Below are 18,153 nucleotides of genomic sequence, written 5' to 3'. Positions count from 1 at the left end.
CTGGACCACCCAGATCCAGTCAGGGCTAGAGTTAGATCAACAACAACTTCCTCAGATATTAATTACAGGTTGCATGACTGTACACATACAAAGAAAAACAGACTGCTGACAGATATGTCATTCAGTAGGCTATAAACACGTTCCTATTAAAGGAAGTCCTGGTAGTCACTCAGACACTCACAATCACATTATTGAGAAAGGTATACTTACAGTATTTTTCTAGATTAAGCCGGGGGCCACAACTGTAGAATGATGTGTGGGGCTGCACAGTGTACGCACGAAGAGGGTTCTCAAAATCCATGTTGTATTCAAACATAAAGATTTATGTAATGCATTTGTGTACAGTATGAGCACAGGGTGATATATGTCTATATATATACCTTAATAGATGTAGATTGTAGATTTGCAAAAACATAATTGCCTTGACATTAACAAGTGTCAATGAGCACCAGCTAGAAACAAACACACACACACACACACACACACACACACACACACAGAGAGAGAGAGAGTAAGTAGTAACGAAAACGGCGTCAACTGTCGCTATGGTTACAGTGTCAGCGTGGGGCCGTAAGGAATTATGGGAAAACTGTTGCGTTTGTGTTTTGTTGTGGATCCAGGGAAACTATTTACTCTCATCCAGACGACCAGAGTTGAGGAGAGAGGGGACGATTTGCTTGAATCGGAGGTAACAAACATTGGTTATTGATTAAATGCACACTGACACATACAATTTATGACCCGCATAACAACTTCTAAGAAGACCTGTGATGTAATAGCGAGGCAAGCTAAACTTGGCTTGATGTTTTTAGCACAGGCTAAAAACAACTGCAGCTTCGTTAACTGCAGGGCGAGCGGGCGGGCGTTAAACGTAAAACAAGCAAACTAACAAAACTTTATCGATACTGTATACTTTTAACGCTATTATACGCTACCCGGTCGTCAAAATACTGAAGGTGCTGTAAGGAATTTATTTATATCTGTTCAAAGATGTGTTAACTACTTAAATCATTGCTAACTATAGGTTCCGAGAGGGGCTAAGCTATGCTATGCTCAAATGGCTAACTATGGTTCAAAGGGGTTCCCTGTATTAATTAGGGATTAAACCGGGATTTAACAGATCCTGGTTTAATATACCTTGGATCAGCGATTAACCTGTTTCATGAAAACTGGTTAATCTTGCCAGATTAATTTAACCAGTTAACCTGGATATGTTGATGCTTGATTCGGTTTCATGATGCAATGCCACGTTTGTTACCATGGACACCACTATAATACTGTGGATTTAGCCTGCTCCGGACCTGACTTAACCAGGCTAACAGCAAGTTTAAACAATGCTCACTTATTCAATTATTAATTATGGGTTTATGTTGTGTTGTATTTTATTAGTCTGCATTAAAACATCATAGTATTGGGTACACATTGCCATTAAAGGACTAATTTAAGCCCTATATACAAAATCAAATACCGGTAACCAAAATATATAGGCTGCACAACCTCATCATGACAGCTTGTAGATCAGCTACTTTTGGTGAATGTTCCCCCAGAATAGGTCCAAGTTGTTAAGAAGAATCAAATACATCCCGCCTTTTTGTTTGTGTACTGTAGGCCTATTTATTTTTTGTAAAAGTGAAAATATTATTAAATGTTACCATACACACTTCCGATGAGCGCTTCCAAACTCCAACACGTAGAAAAAAACCTGAATTAATTTCTTCTAGCTCATAACATGTCTACAGTGGACTTTTATGAAACAAACACTGCAGATAGGGATGACCCCCATTTGTCCACTCTCAGATTTGCAGACCAGCAAGGGTGCATTTGGTTCCACTTGCACGGTACTCCCTCAAAGTTAAAAGATTTGATGTTCAAATGGTTTTGCAGCCCCCTTTGAGCAGTGATGTCTGAAGTTAAAGGGAAGATGCCAACGTCTCCTGCCTCCGCCTCAAAGGGCTTCAGCTCGACCCCTCTTAAGTACAGCAGCAGGGCCAAAGACGTCCACAGAGCCACGGCTGTGGACGAATATTTGTCATCCGACGAAGACACATTCTCCCTGCTGTCTCCCATCTACCATGACAGCTTTGATAGTGATGAAGAGCTTCAACCAGACACCTCGCTCAGACAGTCTGAGGAAGACCCAAGGCCCACCATCTCCCCAGTCAGGTACTGTGTGTGTGTGTGTGTGTGTGTGTGTGTGTGTGTGTGTGTGTGTGTGTGTGTGTGTGTGTGTGTGTGTGTGTGTGTGTGTGTGTGTGTGTGTGTGTGTGTGTGTCGGGATAGACGACATTAAACGTAACTTTCAAATTCTGTACTGGTTAATTTGTGACTGTGGTCATAACTAATGTATTGAGTTGGGCTCTGCATGCTCTCATCATTATCATCATGGATTTTGAATTATTGTACCATAATAGATTTTGCGTAGTAAGAAGTAAATAATCGAATACAGTTCTACTTTCACCGTGTCCATATTTGGGCATGTCATTGAAGATGAAAATTGGCAAGTTCATAAATATCTAAAACAGATCTACAAGCTCACAGTGCATCGTTACACGTTGTGAGCCTGCAGATTGGCAATTTCTTGTAGATGTATTTGTCGTACCACTATGTAGCAAGTACAGTGAATAGGGCTTACAGCAACATTACACTTTGGTAGAATCCCATCAATTCAATCAAATCTAATTAGAACAACCTTTGAAGAGATATCACCAATATTTAGAGTTACATTATGGCAACAAGGTCTAGCAAAGTGTCATTGTGTTTTTCAGTTAACCCATTAAAACCGGTAAAGCGGTGTCACAACAAGCTTTTGTTAAAAAAAAGCAAAGGTGCTTTAAAAAGGTTAAATAATTTTGAATTCTGAGAATCACTGTTTCAGAATGGGGTTGTAGAATCGGCCTCAGGTCTTAATGGCTTGTAAAGGAGATACAGCCTGGTTATTGTCTGAGTTGATTGTGTTTCAGGTGTGAACTTAAAAAATCACGTGCTGAGGAACAAGCTACTGCCAATGAGCGACCTGCAGTATCTCCAGCGCTCAGTGCCTGGGAGTTGTGGCTGGTGAACAAAACCAAAGATGACCGCGTGAAAATGGGAATGAAAGCAGAGGAGGTAAGTCTGGTCTTCTGTCATTCCTGTTAACGATACCACTAGATACAGGGGTGCCCAAAAGGTAGGTTGCGCAGGTAGACCACTTGACATGGCCTAAAAAATATGTTAAATATGTTGATTGACTTCAAAAGGAGCCTGTCAGTGTCTCAAACTCACAACGCAATATGCCTACTTTCTTTTCAAGAGGGTATAGGTCTCTAGTATTACAAAGTAATTATACAAAATAATATTTTTGGTGCGTCGATCTTGTTGATCTGGTCATTTTGAAAGTAGCTCTCAAGTCAAAGTGTGGGCACCCCTTTGTGTTTACAACCATTTGTGTTTAAAGGTATATTCAGTGATTTCACTCAAAAAACCTTAGGTTTAGTTTTTGGCTGTGGGACCCAGCCTTTCGTCCAATCAGGATAGAGAGTCAAAAACGAAACCCCCCTGGGGTTTTTTTGACCCCCAGGGGTTAACTGGGGACAGGGAGGAACTCCTTATATGGTCAGCACACTCTATAGTAGGGAGGATTATCACAACAAAACAAAAAAATAAGTTATATTTGAATTAAGTGAAATCACTGAATATACCTTTAACAGTGGTTCTCAAATGGGTTTTCAGCTAAATCAGTTACTGTAATATAATATATCATCAAAAAACTATGCTATTTGAAGCTAGCTGTGATGCGATGCATTGTGAGCAAAAACTGAAAAATTTACTTTTGAAACAGTTTAACAATACAATCTTGTATGGAGGTCCGTGGCAAAACATATTTTCAGCCTACGTTTTATCATGCAACACGTTCTTCTTACACCCTTGGTCAGATACTGGGACTCAGTGGTTTTTCTATGTGGTGAAATAGGAGTGCCTGCTGGAGGAGAAGAAAGAGCAGGAGAAGAGAGAGCAGGAGCAGAAGAAGAAGGTTGTGGAAGAGAGGATCGAAGCATGGCTGACGATGAAGGCGGACCTGGTAGACAAATTGCTTCATCAGCTGAGGCTATGGCTGTATATGACTTCAAATCAATTACTTTCACCTCGATTGCGATTAATGAATACAGGTTTAAGTGATTAGTGTGTGTGTGTGTGTGTGTGTGTGTGTGTGTGTGTGTGTGTGTGTGTGTGTGTGTGTGTGTGTGTGTGTGTGTGTGTGTGTGTGTGTGTGTGTGTGTGTGTTGATATTAAGAATAGTAATTCCTAATATCCGTTTCTATGTATTTTCGGTTAATTGCCCGGCCCTAGCTTCGCCTATTGCATAGATATCTCTGGCCTTGCTTATATTGCAGTACATACAATGTATGGTGTATATTTAATTTTAGTTTTTGTCCTGACTATACTCAGAAGAGGCAAGAGACACAGCTGCAGCAGAGCAGAGAGGAAGAGGAGATTCAGAGGCAACAGGTGAAGCAGAGGCACACTGAACAGAGGGCACAGCACAAGTACAAAGAATGGCTCCATAAGAAGAACCAGGAAAAACTGCACAAAGAAAAGAAGGAAAAGGTATGAAGGGGATCGTTATTGAGCAATAATGAACGATACATACACGAGAGGGTGTGATTTACCGTGATTATTGGCACGGCAGCGTTGCTGCAGGAACGAGGCTTCAGCCTAGTTCCATAAGCAGCACTGAAGTGCCAATAATTTAGGTAATGCACACCCTCAAGTGTAATATTGCGATTATATAACAGTTAAAACCCTTAAAACGGCAACTCAATTTCATTGTAACTATTAAGTATTAACTAAGATATTCGATAGAAATTCATAATTGTTTAATGTCAGATTTAGCCACTACGACCACAAATGTCCCATGCAAACTGCTAGCCTCGAAACTACCTGTTGTATAATGGGCAGTTAATGCTAGAGCCCGGCCGATATATTGGCCGTTATTCGACTTTAGTGAGAACATCGGTATTAGTAATTATGCAGCCATGGTGTCCCGATTTTTAACCTTTAAATTTGTTAGGGCTTATGTTAATGTTATGTAAAATCAATCAGTGTATTTTCCGGTATTTCGTTATTGGTGATTCATTTTATTTATTTTGTTTGCATATAAGTTAAGTGTTTTCAAATAACAAATACATTGAATCAAAGTTTTTCAAATTTACTTTTTTATCCCCTTCTTTATTTTCCCAAAAATTAAATATAGGTCAAAGAAATCGTTCAAAACATCAACGGTCTAGATCTCTCTAAAATCGGGGTTGGTGTTGGACCCAAAAAGATGGCATTAGTTGCACTCTAGTTAGTGCAGAGATTCTATCTGTAGATTCTGAACTGAAGATGCCCTACTGACATCTAAATGATTCTGTTGTTGTTGAACAGGAGGACGCTGCCAAGAAAGAGGACGAGGAACGTGAACGACGAAAGAAGGCAGAGAAGAAGTTTAAGGAATGGCTAGAAAATACTGATGAAAAGTGCAAAACTAGTCCCAAGTCACCATGTTGCCCGAGAAGTAAGATCAATATAATAACATGGAAATTAATAACTATTAACTAACACTCTTTTAAGATAGAACACAAAGGGCAGTTTGAATAAGACTTTTTGTTTTAGTTCAGAGTTCTGTGTGAAGGCCAACCTGCCCACCTAATCACCAAGCAAGCTGTTTCAGGGTGAATTAAGGAATCATTTAAAAAACTTGCATTTTAATTACCTATGGCCTTCAGCCAAAACAGTCAACCATGCTCCCTCCCTCTAGCTCAGGGGTTCCCAACCTTTCTATTACCACTGATCGGTTGACAGTTTATAAACCACAGTCAAGTGACATCACTGACAACTCCTTGATATCTTTATGCTATCGAGTCAACTTTCCACCGCTGTTTGGAAAACTGGTACCGGCACCGGTACCAGTGGTTGAGAACCTCTTATCTAGATTACCAAAGCCTCTCTAGCCAGAGACGCCGCAATGCTAGCAACATTTGCCAAAAAAACAAACGAACACTAACACTAACTAAACAAACTTCAAAATCAAACTATTTATAGAGCACGTTTAAAACAACCAAGATTGACCAAAGTGCTGTACAGAGGCAAAACAGAACAAGCAAGAAACACAATATGAGAAATATCGACAAGATCACAGGAAACATAAGCATGACGAATAAAAACTAAGAAAGGACTCAGATGGGATTAAAAGAGAATAGATTACAAGGAGTGTCCATTGTAACTTCTTTCAGTCCGCTGTTTAACCAATGTAAACATGTGTACCATTGCTTCAAAAGCCATACCCAGCAGTGTGTGAAAAGGAGGGAACCTTGTGCGGTCTTTCATGACTGAAACTGACTGTGTACACTATACACAATAACACAACTAATGTTGAGAAAACAAAAGACACATTTGCATATGTTGGCATCCCCACAGGTTTCTATTCAAATGTATTTAGAACTGCATGTATGCAATTGTAATGAGTCTGGCTTAATCTTTTGGGCTTAATACTGCTCTAGTGAATTCCATGTCCTCAGACGTCACTCTCGTACAGGTTTTAAAATTGAAACATATTTGATTGTGTTCACCCAGGTCCTTATGATAAAGGCTACTCATCACCAAGCTTCTGCAACCCGATCCCATGGAAGCCGATCCACGTCCCTCTTCCAGAAGGAACACCCAAGAAGAAGACCGCTTCACAGCAGAAATCCCAGAGTCAGTCAAGACATCGGCAATGTCCCAGTGGCACTGCTTATAGACTGAGAGACAATGTGAGGAGATGACCCAGGACTCACAGGATTGTTATAACATATTACGTTAGGAATAATTACTGGTTATTCGTCGACTGTGCCGTATGACAAACGGGAAAGAAAATACAGAACAAAAAAACAACACTCGAGATTGAACTCACCATCATATTCCTTTGGACTCTCGTTGATCAGTGAGGCAGCTATGATCTAATGCTGCAGATGCATGAAGTACATGCTACTTTGTCTAGATTTAATATTGTTTTGTTACATTTGGCAAGTGTAAACCCTAGTGATTAACTAGAACATGATACATCAGTGCCATATTTTTAATGAAAAGAAAATACAGTGTCTTTTAGTAATTAACTGTTAAAATGACTGTTGACCTCTGTATAATCAGAATGTCTTGCTTACATTTTGTTGATACAAAGAAAAGCCTTTCTTTGCTTGACTCGCATAAGTTGACACATTTTGAGTGCAATCAAAACGCCTTTGTTTTAATTTTTCCCCCACCGTCTCCTTTCATGGCATTGTAGCAAAACACGTTCCATTGCATTTGATAAAGTACTCACAATACGGACACAAAAGACGGTGGTGACTGGCTGAGGCCTGCTGGTGGAGTGGCCCCTCACACTCGCACATTGTTCTCTGTCCAGTTGTGCCTTGTTCCCGTGTGGGCTGAGATGACGACAGAAACGAGTGTGTGGGAGGAGAGAAGCACTGGGGGAGAGGGTCTCTGTGGGACTCGGTATTGCATTCTCATCCTTCCATTAACATCTCACTGTGAAGCCAATGTATGAAGCGCTGAGGTAAAAACGATTTAATTACATTGGATTGGATTAACCCATATAACATAGGCCTGTAAGAAGAAATTTGCTTGAATTTTATTTGATTTTTTTAGGGTTCTCGTTCTATACTTGGCTCCTTATCTTTTGTTAGTGACTGCCGTGGAATGTGTGAGTTGACGGCGGCAGGCAGGCAGGCTAATAATGGGGGTCTACTGTATGTGTGGTTCAGCCATTATAATGTCAGCCGTGTGTTCAGAGAACAGCTGTCAAGGCAAAGGAGTCAAGTGTTTGCTGTTAGTCAAGACTCAAGAGCAGTTCAACTGCACAGGGAGTGGTTCAGCTGTTTGCTCAGGGATGTTTGCACAGGAAACATCACAAAATGAAAAAGGCGAGACCTTGGGGCCTGTATCGCCTTCCAGGTGTTTCTGTGAACTTGTATTGATTTCACAGAATGTGCTGAGTAGGCCCGAGCTGGTGCATCGCAATGTTGTATTTTGTGGTGTTAGAAATGTATGCAATCTGAAGACGTTTGTATAGAAATGGGAATGAAGCAGTTGTGGGGGGGGGGGAAGAAAAATATCCACACAGACGTCTACATTTATTTTAAGTATGTTTTGAAACTAGAGAGGTCTACCATCGCATTGTACAGTAACAGACAAAGACCTGTTGAAACATTGTACTTTAATACAATTACCCTGGAAACATTGAAGACGTATAGATATTTCCCTTTTTGTATCCAACACCTGTTGTAATTCTATTTGGACACATCTCTTGGACTGTCAATAAAGAGGTTCTGTGCCTGGTCAGATCCAATACTTTTTGCCAATGATCTCCTCAGTGCTTGTTTTGTCCTTGCTCTTCCAGTAATTAATACTTCTGACAGAGCCTGAACACACTTCACATCCCAAGATGCAGTGGTGCAGGTGGGCCAGCGACTGGAAATCACACCTACCTGGACAGGTAGGGGGCGTGTCCTACATGTACAGTGAGTGGGGGAAAGGTTTTGGGTGGGACCAGAACAGAGTAGAGGTTGAGTTTAAAGGGCACGGACGGCAAGAGAGCCAAGCCTGAAGAATGTGGTTGATAAATGTAATGTTGGAACGGAAACAAAATCAGAATGAAGAAACAGATTTTTCTATTTTGGGCTTTTGAATGCACTGTCTCAAGAAAAATGGAATGTGACTGTTAGAGCGACTCCTTTTTTAATTTTGATAGGTCATAGCTACCCATGGAATGCCTGCCTGTCTGCAATGCGCAGTATCAAAGACTGGGATTTGGATTAAGCTTGAAGGATACTCTTCTACCACAAACAACTATATTTGGAAGATGTATATTTATATTTAGCTTTAGATGCATTATGGAAATGTATGCAATTCTGCAACAACCTCTTACAATAATGCTGTGGATTTTCTCAGAATGGGACAAATCCTTCTGCAGTTGACATTGTGGGAAACTGAAACAAATGTACCCTTTTTGTGAACCATTTTGTTTATGTAAATACTCACAATCATTATTGACACAACTTACAAGGAACCAGTTTCATTGCTTAAGGGCTCAAGGACTGGACCCAGCTGTTCATTAGTGTGATTCTCATCTTGCGTATGACTCCCTTCACCATGCAGAACACGGGGCCAGAGCAGGAAGACTCCTTTGACTTTCTGTTTAAAATCATCCTGGTTGGAGACTCGAACGTTGGCAAGACGTGTGTGGTACAGAGCTTCAAGTCTGGCACATTTACGGAGAAGCAGCAGAACACTATTGGTGTAGATTTTACTGTTCGTACCGTGGATGTTGATGGCAAGAAGATTAAGGTAAGAGAAGTGCATTTTGTAAATGATATATGCAGCACAATGTTTGTGTACCTGCATTCTGTGTTCACTATAATCCACCACAAATGGCTGGTTGATATCACAAGGTGTAACGTACAGGAGTTGATGGCATAGCCTCCTACACCTATAAGAGTTTGGTACTGTAGGTATGCTCTGTGCTCTGTCCATCTGGTCTTCTGGTGCATTAGCCTAAGTTAATGAAGCAAGGTTGCACCCTTAAGTACAATGTAGTTATAAAAGCATCTTTGCAAATAATCAGTTAAGAGTTTTCAATTTCTTACTGTCGGCCCATTCAAGAAATAGAAGTGGCCTCATTTGTGTGTGTGCTTTCTGGGCATGTGTTTATTCAACATAGACATCTTATTATCCTATAGGGTGTGGTATTTTATGTTCAGGCAAGTAATTATCAAAAAGAAGGCTGACATTTTCTTTCTTTTCAAATAACCACGGTTTATTACAATGTTAATTTAAACTGAACTCACCTGAATAAAACCCAGTCTTGAACCATCCTAACCATGTTGGATCATAACCTGATCATAACCTCTTTTGTTAACGTGTCATTATAGATGCAAGTATGGGACACAGCAGGTCAGGAGCGGTTCCGCACAATCACCCAGAGTTACTACCGCAGTGCCCACGGAGCCATGGTAGCTTATGACATCACACGCCACAACACCTTTGACTCTGTGCCCCACTGGATCCAAGAGGTGGAGCACTTTGGAGCTGCCAGCATCGTAATGGTACTCATTGGTGGGTAGAACGGGAACTGAATGAATGGATCAACTGACTAGTATAACTAGTACACTGCAAATGTGCTTCTTAAACATTTTCATTTCAAGGACTCCCCAAATTGATACAGCATTTGGCTGCAGACCCCCATTTGGAAAGATTGTTGTGCCAGGGACCCCCATGACAGATCTTTTTGTTGTTTGTAGATTTAGCACATAATTCTACAGCTGTTTATAATGTGCAGTGGAGAGTGAAACCTATGATCATAGTCACTTTTTTTTATTATTATCTTCTAGCCATAGTGAAATTAAACTGTTAACAGTTGCTGGTGACAGCCTGGAGACTCCACCAAGACCCCTGAGATTAAAATTGTTCTGAACAATATTTGTTGTACGATGAAGTATATAGAGCTTACATGGTGAAGCAATTATTTACGTAATTGACAGCCTGTTTGAGTGTTCCACTACCCAGTCCTTTTGTGCCTTGCAGGTAACAAATCAGACCTCCATGCTCGGAGGCAGGTGTTATTCGAGGATGCATGCACTCTGGCAGAAGACAAAGGTGTGCTTGCTGCTCTGGAGACCTCTGCCAAGGAGGCCCAGAATGTGGACGTAGCCTTCAGCCTCATGGCCCGAGAGCTGATGGCCCGGAATGGCACTATTGTCACAGACGAGACCGCCCAAGACTTCCCTCACTTCCTGATAGGCGACAACTCCCATCCAATCCATGGACCCATATTCTCACATAAGAAATGTGGTTGTTGAGGTAATCGAACTGCCCAAAATGGAGAAGAACCTGTGATCACACAGTGCACTTTTATGTTGGACTGTAACAGAAGGCAGTATACAGAAGATCAAGGAAACACAAGGTGAAACATGTTTTATGGTTTTGTGGGCATTTTTTTTTTATGCAATCACTTCGTTGATACCCTTAATTCAGTGACTTACAATGAGTGAGCGAGTCTGGTTTCTTGCTCAAAGGACACTTACAGTAAACTGGACACATTTCCTGTTGTTGGTGTTGAATCTGGGACATTTCTTTTATAGCGCAGTTCCACATCTAGGTCATACGAAGTTATCTAGATTTAAAATGTCACTTTAAAAAAAAAGTCACTTTTTTGGTAGTGTTGCTTTCGCAGGCATGCATTATTGACGTTAAACCACCCCCTCTCGTCACGTCTCGTGTAATATTGCTTCATTATAAAACAATTATTACCACGACTCTTACAGACATAGCGCCAATCTGTTTTTAGAACTCGCATCTTGTGTATACAGTATATCACAGAAATGTATGTCACTACTAACAGTTTTGTTATAAAATGACAATCTCTTTAATGTTATAAAAGTCTTGAAAAAAATACTGAACTAAAAACCCTGGTCTTCAACAGTAGGCTAGTATGGATTTACATGGCAGCTGAAATACACCAAACTATTTTAGTGCAAAAACAATAATCAAGATAATACAATGTCTGTGTAGAATGTTTGTATAGGCTATTATGTGACTTGCAATAAATTACGTTGTCTGCGTTGGAGAACATAAACATATTATTCTAAACCTTAAATTCTTGTAGTGGCTAGTTAAGGCTGAGCAACATTTCTATCGGTCAAACAGAAAGGTAGTTGGCACTACAGTGCATCATGGACTGCAATCTGCATTCTTGGCTTATTACGGTATGAATTAGTTCCCCAATCCACTGTAGTACATTGCAAGATGCATTAGCAATGATCAGTTGGGTTCAATCAGTCACTGTTATCCCATATTCACAGGTAAAACTGCATATTGTTACAATTTCTCTGTGATCATTATGGACACAAAATAGCTGTGCAATCCTTACAAAGCTGCTAATGTTGTTGTGACAATAATTTTTTGTCTGAAACCACTATGAGAATCATGAGCCATTCATCTCAAAAGGCCTAGGCTCTAGGGCAGGGGTTCTCAACCTGTGAGTCGCGACCCCTAGGTGGGTCGCCAAATTATTCTGGGGGGTTCCCAAATTATTTTTTATTTTTTTTGCAATTGAAATGTGTTTTCATAGTACACATAGCACACATAGAGTACATGCATAAAATCATTTATGATATATTTTTGCAGTCAGTTTGTATTGGAGAACTCCTGCTCTAGGGTATATGCACACAGAATAACTCTTCCTACCCTTCCCTACTTCCTTCACAGGTTATTGATGATACTAATGAAGGCTCTGTTCCATTCTGGTCAAAAAGAGTCAGGGTGCTACTATTGTGCATGTTGGCTCACTGGAAACACTCTCAAAGTGTCCTTGAGTGGGTTCCAAATAGCCCTGTACGGGTGTGTAACTCTAGCCTGGAAACCAGACAAATCAGAGTTGTGGGTGATCAATCAGAGCCCACTATTAAAACTGAGAATTTTTGCTGTGACGTTGGAATGTGTTTGTAAACGCCCCTTGGCAATCTTCCACACCGAAGTTGTGGAAGTCATGTCAGGCTAGTGTAACTCTGAGAATGTACAAATGGAACCAAATGGACCCATATTTGTACACTTTCAGAGTTATGGGGGTTCCTTGAAATTAAAATACCACTGTACCACTGTACACTAAATGTAACAGAGCCTTAATTAATTAGTTAGTATCATCGGTGACATCTGTGAAGGAAGTAGGGAAGGGGCCCAGAAGTAGGAAGAGTTATTCTGTGTGCATGGATCCTATTCATTCCAGTGGGCAGCCTTCCTGCTGGAACACGACCTCCACGGCCTCCTTCACATCCTGCACAACGAAGGAGGGCTGTGTGAGTGTGGGGTCAAATCGGAAGTCTCTGTGGCCGTGGAAGATGCGATGTTCGGTTACCGGCTCCTGCTGGTCTCTGCTGTACACTCCTGTGCACACCAACATGGAGCTACAGCTCTCTGGAAGGTGATCCCCTCCTTGCCCACAGATGTCCGGTGCTCCACCCAGTTCCGTTGGAGTAAAATCGGGGTGATCGTGGACGGTCTCGCTCTGGAGCTCGCAACCACCTTTGCCACTCTGAGCCAGCATCTTGGCCCTGGAGCGCCGAGAGGACTGGAGGTGGCGATTGTAGAGGTTGGCACCATATATGTCAGCCATGGGGTTGTCACTGTAGGAAGAGATGGCGTGACAGAAAAATATAATAAAATTAGGTTAAACTTGAATTAGGGAAAATAGCCAATAAGGAATTTTTGCACAAAAAAACACCTGGACCTCTTTGGTGGGGACGTAACAACTACAAAGAAAGGTAAGAAAGATAAGAAAGCATTCTAGCATGGAATTCTCCTTTAACAATCACTATTTCACCTATACACTGGCCTATATCACCAAGTAACACAGACACTGATCCCCTCACGCTGTGGAGACCACTGTCGGGAAACACTTTTGGGGCACAAGTAAATCCCTTTGTTCATTTAGTTATTTATTTATTTCTAAACATTTTCCACACAAATAAATGGTCAAACATTTTTCAAAAGAAACTTGTTTTCTTTTTGAATTAGTGATAGTAGCACAAGCTCACAACATGTCGACATGCTGTGAGCGTATAGATTGGCTATTGTCATGTGGATCTCAGGGAAACATAACATTTCTCTTTTGGATCTTGAGCTAAAATGTTTGGGAACCGTTGGTCTAGACTAGAACCACCGATTCACTTAACCAACACAATGAGCAATGATTCACTTAAGTCTTAACATACACTATTTCACTGATTCACTCACCCTGTACTCGATCACTGAGTCACTTTCCCTATAGTCAGTATTAGTCACATGCTACAAGATTACTGGATCACTTACCCTATAGCGTAGAGTCTTTCCACAGGCTCCATCCATCCCAGATTCTCTGCCTGCTGTCTAATTAGCAGCTCAGCGTACTTGTAAGTCACCACGCTGGGTTTTCCAATCAGAGCCTCATACTTAAGCTCACAGCCTGTGATCTTCTTATATAAGTTCTCCAAGCACACCAGGAACATCCCATGACCAAACCTAGGACATTTAGACATTCAATTTGGGTGAAATGATTATATTATTCAAATATTCTATTGTCTTACAGTACAGTGTTGGGCAATATTACTCAAGAGAGTAAGGCACTCACAAACCTGGGACTCTTGGCTTCAGCCATCCACAGAAGGTCCATATTACAGGCCAGGACTGGGATGTGAGGATACTGCAGAGAAGTCAAAGCATTTCCTGGTTTCCCATTGGTTAGTAGGACATCTGTGATAAGCTGGAGGTTGGTCTCCCATCTGACTGGCTCACCGAAAAGGATGACAGCTGTGGCATGACCCAGAAATAGAGGAACAGCAACCAAAACATATGTCAAACAAATACTTACAGAATAACCACTAAACATTACTGTAATCATTCAAACCATACCTTCTATTGTAGGTAGACTTTTGGTTGTCATAACCTGTAAAACAGATACTGCCCGGTAGAATTGTATGCCCATTTTGTATGTAAAACATGTTCATTGTACATCATTAATGGTTTCTACCTTATTACTTACATCATCTGTGGGTCTCCTATTGTGGTCCACCACATCCAGAAGAGGATATGCCTCTCTCAACATATCTATGGTTATAACGTTCTTAAAGCCTAAACTGGAGTTTATCATGTTAAAGTCAAACACAGAAGAGCAATGTAAATGTAACAATGAAAGTGAAACGTCTGAGAGCAAGCATCTACTAACACCCCAACACAAGTTCAGGAATTTGGTATACAAATTAAGTCATATTTAAATACAAAACAATAGAGAATCCTTCATACTGTATATCATTCCGTTTTCTCCTTGTATCCCAGGGTAGGGCACACCAGAATAAACCTGAACTGGTCTCAGGTTTATTTATAACAGGATACTTGTGAGCCGTTTCTTCTACAGGACCCTGTCCTGATATCAGCACACACATGTTGTGGAATTGGGTGAACATTCGCAAGGGACTGTGGGACAGCATCACCTGTTCTGGGGACACCTGATGGGGACAATAGTAGAAGTCAATCAAATAATTGTCGGTCTGTTGGCGAGAGCTTGAGGAGAGTTTGGTTCATCCTATTGAATTGAGAGATCTGGGGCTCCATTTTCGTTACCGCTAAACCCCTTATCCCTAAACTTCATTGTGCAAAACATTTTTGAATAGTTAAAATGGCCAGTCTACAAGCTCACAACGTGTCAATGTAGATTGGCTAGTTGAACAATTCAAAAATATTTTTCAAAATAGTAAAAAAAGGCAAAGAAGTTTAGGGATAAGGGGTTTAGCGGTGACGAAAATGGAGCCCCTGATCTATTCAAACATATCGAATAATCAATGCAAAGTTCGATTTGGGCCAATAGTTACTCAGTTAGTAACAGTGTGGAGAGCAGCTGAATAAATGTGCAAGATTGATTTGAAATGGAATTTGTTTTCCCCACTGTTCAAAAATGATGGTTTGCTTTTGGATGAACGTCCTATTAGTTCCAAGGGGATTCATACTTTGGGTGATTTATTTGATGACAATGGTTTACGTTCTTTTCAGAATTTATGTGATATTATTAACTTGCCTGGTAACTATTTTTTTTCTATTTACAACCGAGAACTGCCATGAGGATTTATGGGGTTCCATGGCAGACCCCCCTTGCAATGCACCCGTTGCATAGACTTATCTGTGATGTTAGATCAAGAGGTTTTGTTTCCATATTGTATGCTTTTTTATTAGAATCTAGTTATGGGACCTTGCCTGTTGATACCATGACATACCAAATCTAGATCCAGATTGGAGCTGGGATACAGTGTGGTCTAATGTTATGCTGTCTTCTAGGAATCCTGATCATCAACAAATTCATCAACATTTTGTTAATCGGACGTACTTGACCCCCCGTGGATTGTATGCTAGGAGGATTTTAAATAATCCCAACTTCACTTTCTGCACTTCGAACACCATAGGTACATTCTTTCATATGGTTTGGGAGTGTCCGAGTGTTCTCACATTTTGGAATTTGGTTGCTGCTAATCTTTCGATTATTTTACAAATTAACATTACACCCTCACCATCTTTATTCATATTAAACGATGTATCCCAATTGCCATTAAATAATACCCGTATACGTGTCTTCTTTGCTGGCGTAACGGCCGCAAAGAAGATGGTTGCTACGCACTGGAAACCGCCTCATACATTGACATTTCACCAATGGGCTTTGACCTTTCTAGATAGATATCATCTATCTGGAAATGTCAACGGCAAGATTACACAGAGCGAAAGAGGAAAACATTAATATTTGGTCTGGTATTGCAGATTTGGTCAAGGACATGATTTAGTCTTTATTATTATTTTATTTTTTCCCCCATTGCACAGTGGTAGGAATCTTGCATTTTGTGGCATCTTTGGTCCCGGAGGGAGGGGTGGGTGGGATTGTTTGTTTGTTGTTTGTTTTTGTGTTCCTTTCTTTTGCTGTTGTACGTAACGTGTTACTTGTTTTGTTTTCATTCATGGTGTTAACATATTTTATTGTGCTATTTTGTAACTAAAAAAAAATAATAATTTTCATTTGAGATGAAACAATATGGTATTAATTTACATTCATTAATTAACAGTACCCATACCTCTACTTCCAGCAGATGTGACAGCTGTTCTGCTTTGGTCTGTCTCATGCAGTTCCCAGCATTGGTGACAAATACCACAGGCACCTTATATTTCCCTGTTCGATCCACCAGCTGCCTGAAGCATTGCTTGGCTGCAGGGATGGGTGTCCTGCCACGTACCAACACCCCATCGATATCAAAGAGTAACCCAAATGACTTGTGGACCTGAGAAAAGAGGTAAATAAGGGTTTATTCAATTCTCATTCTGACTTTTAAATTATTTCTAAATGATGACGTCACGCAATCACCTCATGAACTGTATGTTTACAGTTTTTATCTTAATTATCCTTGATCATGTTGCCACTTGATCATGTTGCCAATTATCCTTGATCATGTTGGTATTTTGCCCTCATTAGAACTTAGGACTTATGATAATGTTATAGCCTACAGTGTACAGTAAACTATACCATTACTGTATCTCTGGTCCAGTGATCATGCAACTTCTAAAACAAACAGGACCCTATAATTTCCCTATTTCACTAGTTATAAGTTAGCCCAATGTGAGAGCATGTATAATAATAACAATGAATATTGACATTGTTTCACTCTCTCCATGGTCTCACCACAGTACTGTACAAACAGACTCATCTAACAGAAATCTTCTAGAGGTGCCCCCCTCTAGAAGATTTAGTTATTACTCTGTTTGTCTATATGGGGGTCCCTGGCTGGCACAAGATCGTAGGCTATAAAATATCCTTGTTTGACAGTTAAATGTTGTCAGTGTACCCAAACAAGAAACAACACCCACACACAGATAGTCTGGCAAGAACAGAAGTTGAACCATGCAAGATTAGTGTCCATCAAGAATCACTTTGTCAATGTCCCTATATATGTACTTAGACATACATAAAGTTTATGAAATGCCGTTCCCCGGCCTGTCAACACAACATAAACAAACTGCTATAGTGGCAAACTATAACTTACATAGCTGTAACTTCGTGAAGAATTCCAGATGTTCAGTAGTTCTGCAGCTCCATTACAGCTTGACAGCTTCTTAAGCCCACCAAACGTCAAACACTGCATTCTTTGCATTTCCCCAATATAAACAGCAGTGAACCCGGACGATCAACAGTGTATGTAGTTCACAAAAGTTAGCCTTCTCTAAGTTTCCCCATTCATTAATTAACAGAGTAGATCAGCAAAAGCATGATTGTGAATAAGTTTCGTTTCTTGTTGAACGGCTGAATCTGGTCATCTGGATCAGTTGACTCATATCATATCTGCCATCGTATAATACAGTGTGTACGTGGTGCTAGCTCATGCTAACATTAGCTTACTGTACAGGCTACTGTATACGAGGACGCATGCGCAAAGGCACAATGACATTTTTCATTTATTTTTGCTGTAAAGTTTCAGGTTCCTTGCCATAGAACCTGGCAACACTTTCTATACCACAGAAGAAATTGCTTTGTTTTGACACACCACCCGTCCTATCCTATTTATTTTTAACCATAACTATGTTAACCTAACTCGT

The 18,153-nt window shown here is 40.5% G+C and overlaps 3 protein-coding genes across 4 annotated transcripts; 2 read left to right on the top strand and 1 right to left on the bottom strand.

The window, feature by feature from the left end:
• The first annotated feature begins 620 nt into the window (after positions 1 to 620).
• Positions 621 to 8,355, top strand: ccdc34 (coiled-coil domain containing 34). The gene is made up of 7 exons (XM_083763774.1): positions 621 to 688; positions 1,885 to 2,163; positions 2,961 to 3,105; positions 3,950 to 4,057; positions 4,426 to 4,584; positions 5,404 to 5,533; positions 6,592 to 8,355. Exons 2-7 carry the CDS (start codon positions 1,901 to 1,903, stop codon positions 6,780 to 6,782), a joined length of 996 nt encoding a protein of 331 aa, XP_083619900.1. The 5' UTR covers positions 621 to 688; positions 1,885 to 1,900; the 3' UTR covers positions 6,783 to 8,355.
• On the top strand, positions 8,355 to 11,052 carry rab19 (RAB19, member RAS oncogene family). Of its 2 annotated transcripts, none has more exons than XM_083763775.1 (4): positions 8,355 to 8,494; positions 9,157 to 9,345; positions 9,930 to 10,113; positions 10,582 to 11,052. In XM_083763775.1, the coding sequence occupies exons 1-4, from the start codon at positions 8,444 to 8,446 to the stop codon at positions 10,854 to 10,856; spliced, it is 699 nt and encodes a 232-aa protein (XP_083619901.1). In that variant the 5' UTR covers positions 8,355 to 8,443; the 3' UTR covers positions 10,857 to 11,052. The 2 variants fall into 2 exon arrangements, with proteins under 2 accessions (XP_083619901.1, XP_083619902.1); XM_083763776.1 differs by having other exon boundaries at positions 8,397 to 8,494; positions 8,750 to 9,345.
• A 143-nt stretch (positions 11,053 to 11,195) lies between these two features.
• On the bottom strand, positions 11,196 to 17,933 carry hdhd5 (haloacid dehalogenase like hydrolase domain containing 5). Its single transcript, XM_083763773.1, has 8 exons — positions 17,604 to 17,933; positions 16,641 to 16,844; positions 14,923 to 15,035; positions 14,573 to 14,666; positions 14,443 to 14,476; positions 14,166 to 14,340; positions 13,864 to 14,052; positions 11,196 to 13,178 (listed from the first exon to the last, which is right to left on the bottom strand). The coding sequence occupies exons 1-8, from the start codon at positions 17,709 to 17,711 to the stop codon at positions 12,773 to 12,775; spliced, it is 1,323 nt and encodes a 440-aa protein (XP_083619899.1). The 5' UTR covers positions 17,712 to 17,933; the 3' UTR covers positions 11,196 to 12,772.
• Between the last annotated feature and the right edge of the window lie 220 nt (positions 17,934 to 18,153).

Source organism: Protomyctophum parallelum (assembly GCF_964188405.1).
Source record: "Protomyctophum parallelum genome assembly, chromosome: 4".
Classification (NCBI taxonomy): Eukaryota; Metazoa; Chordata; class Actinopteri; order Myctophiformes; family Myctophidae; genus Protomyctophum; species Protomyctophum parallelum.
This window is presented reverse-complemented; position numbering and strand designations above follow the sequence as displayed.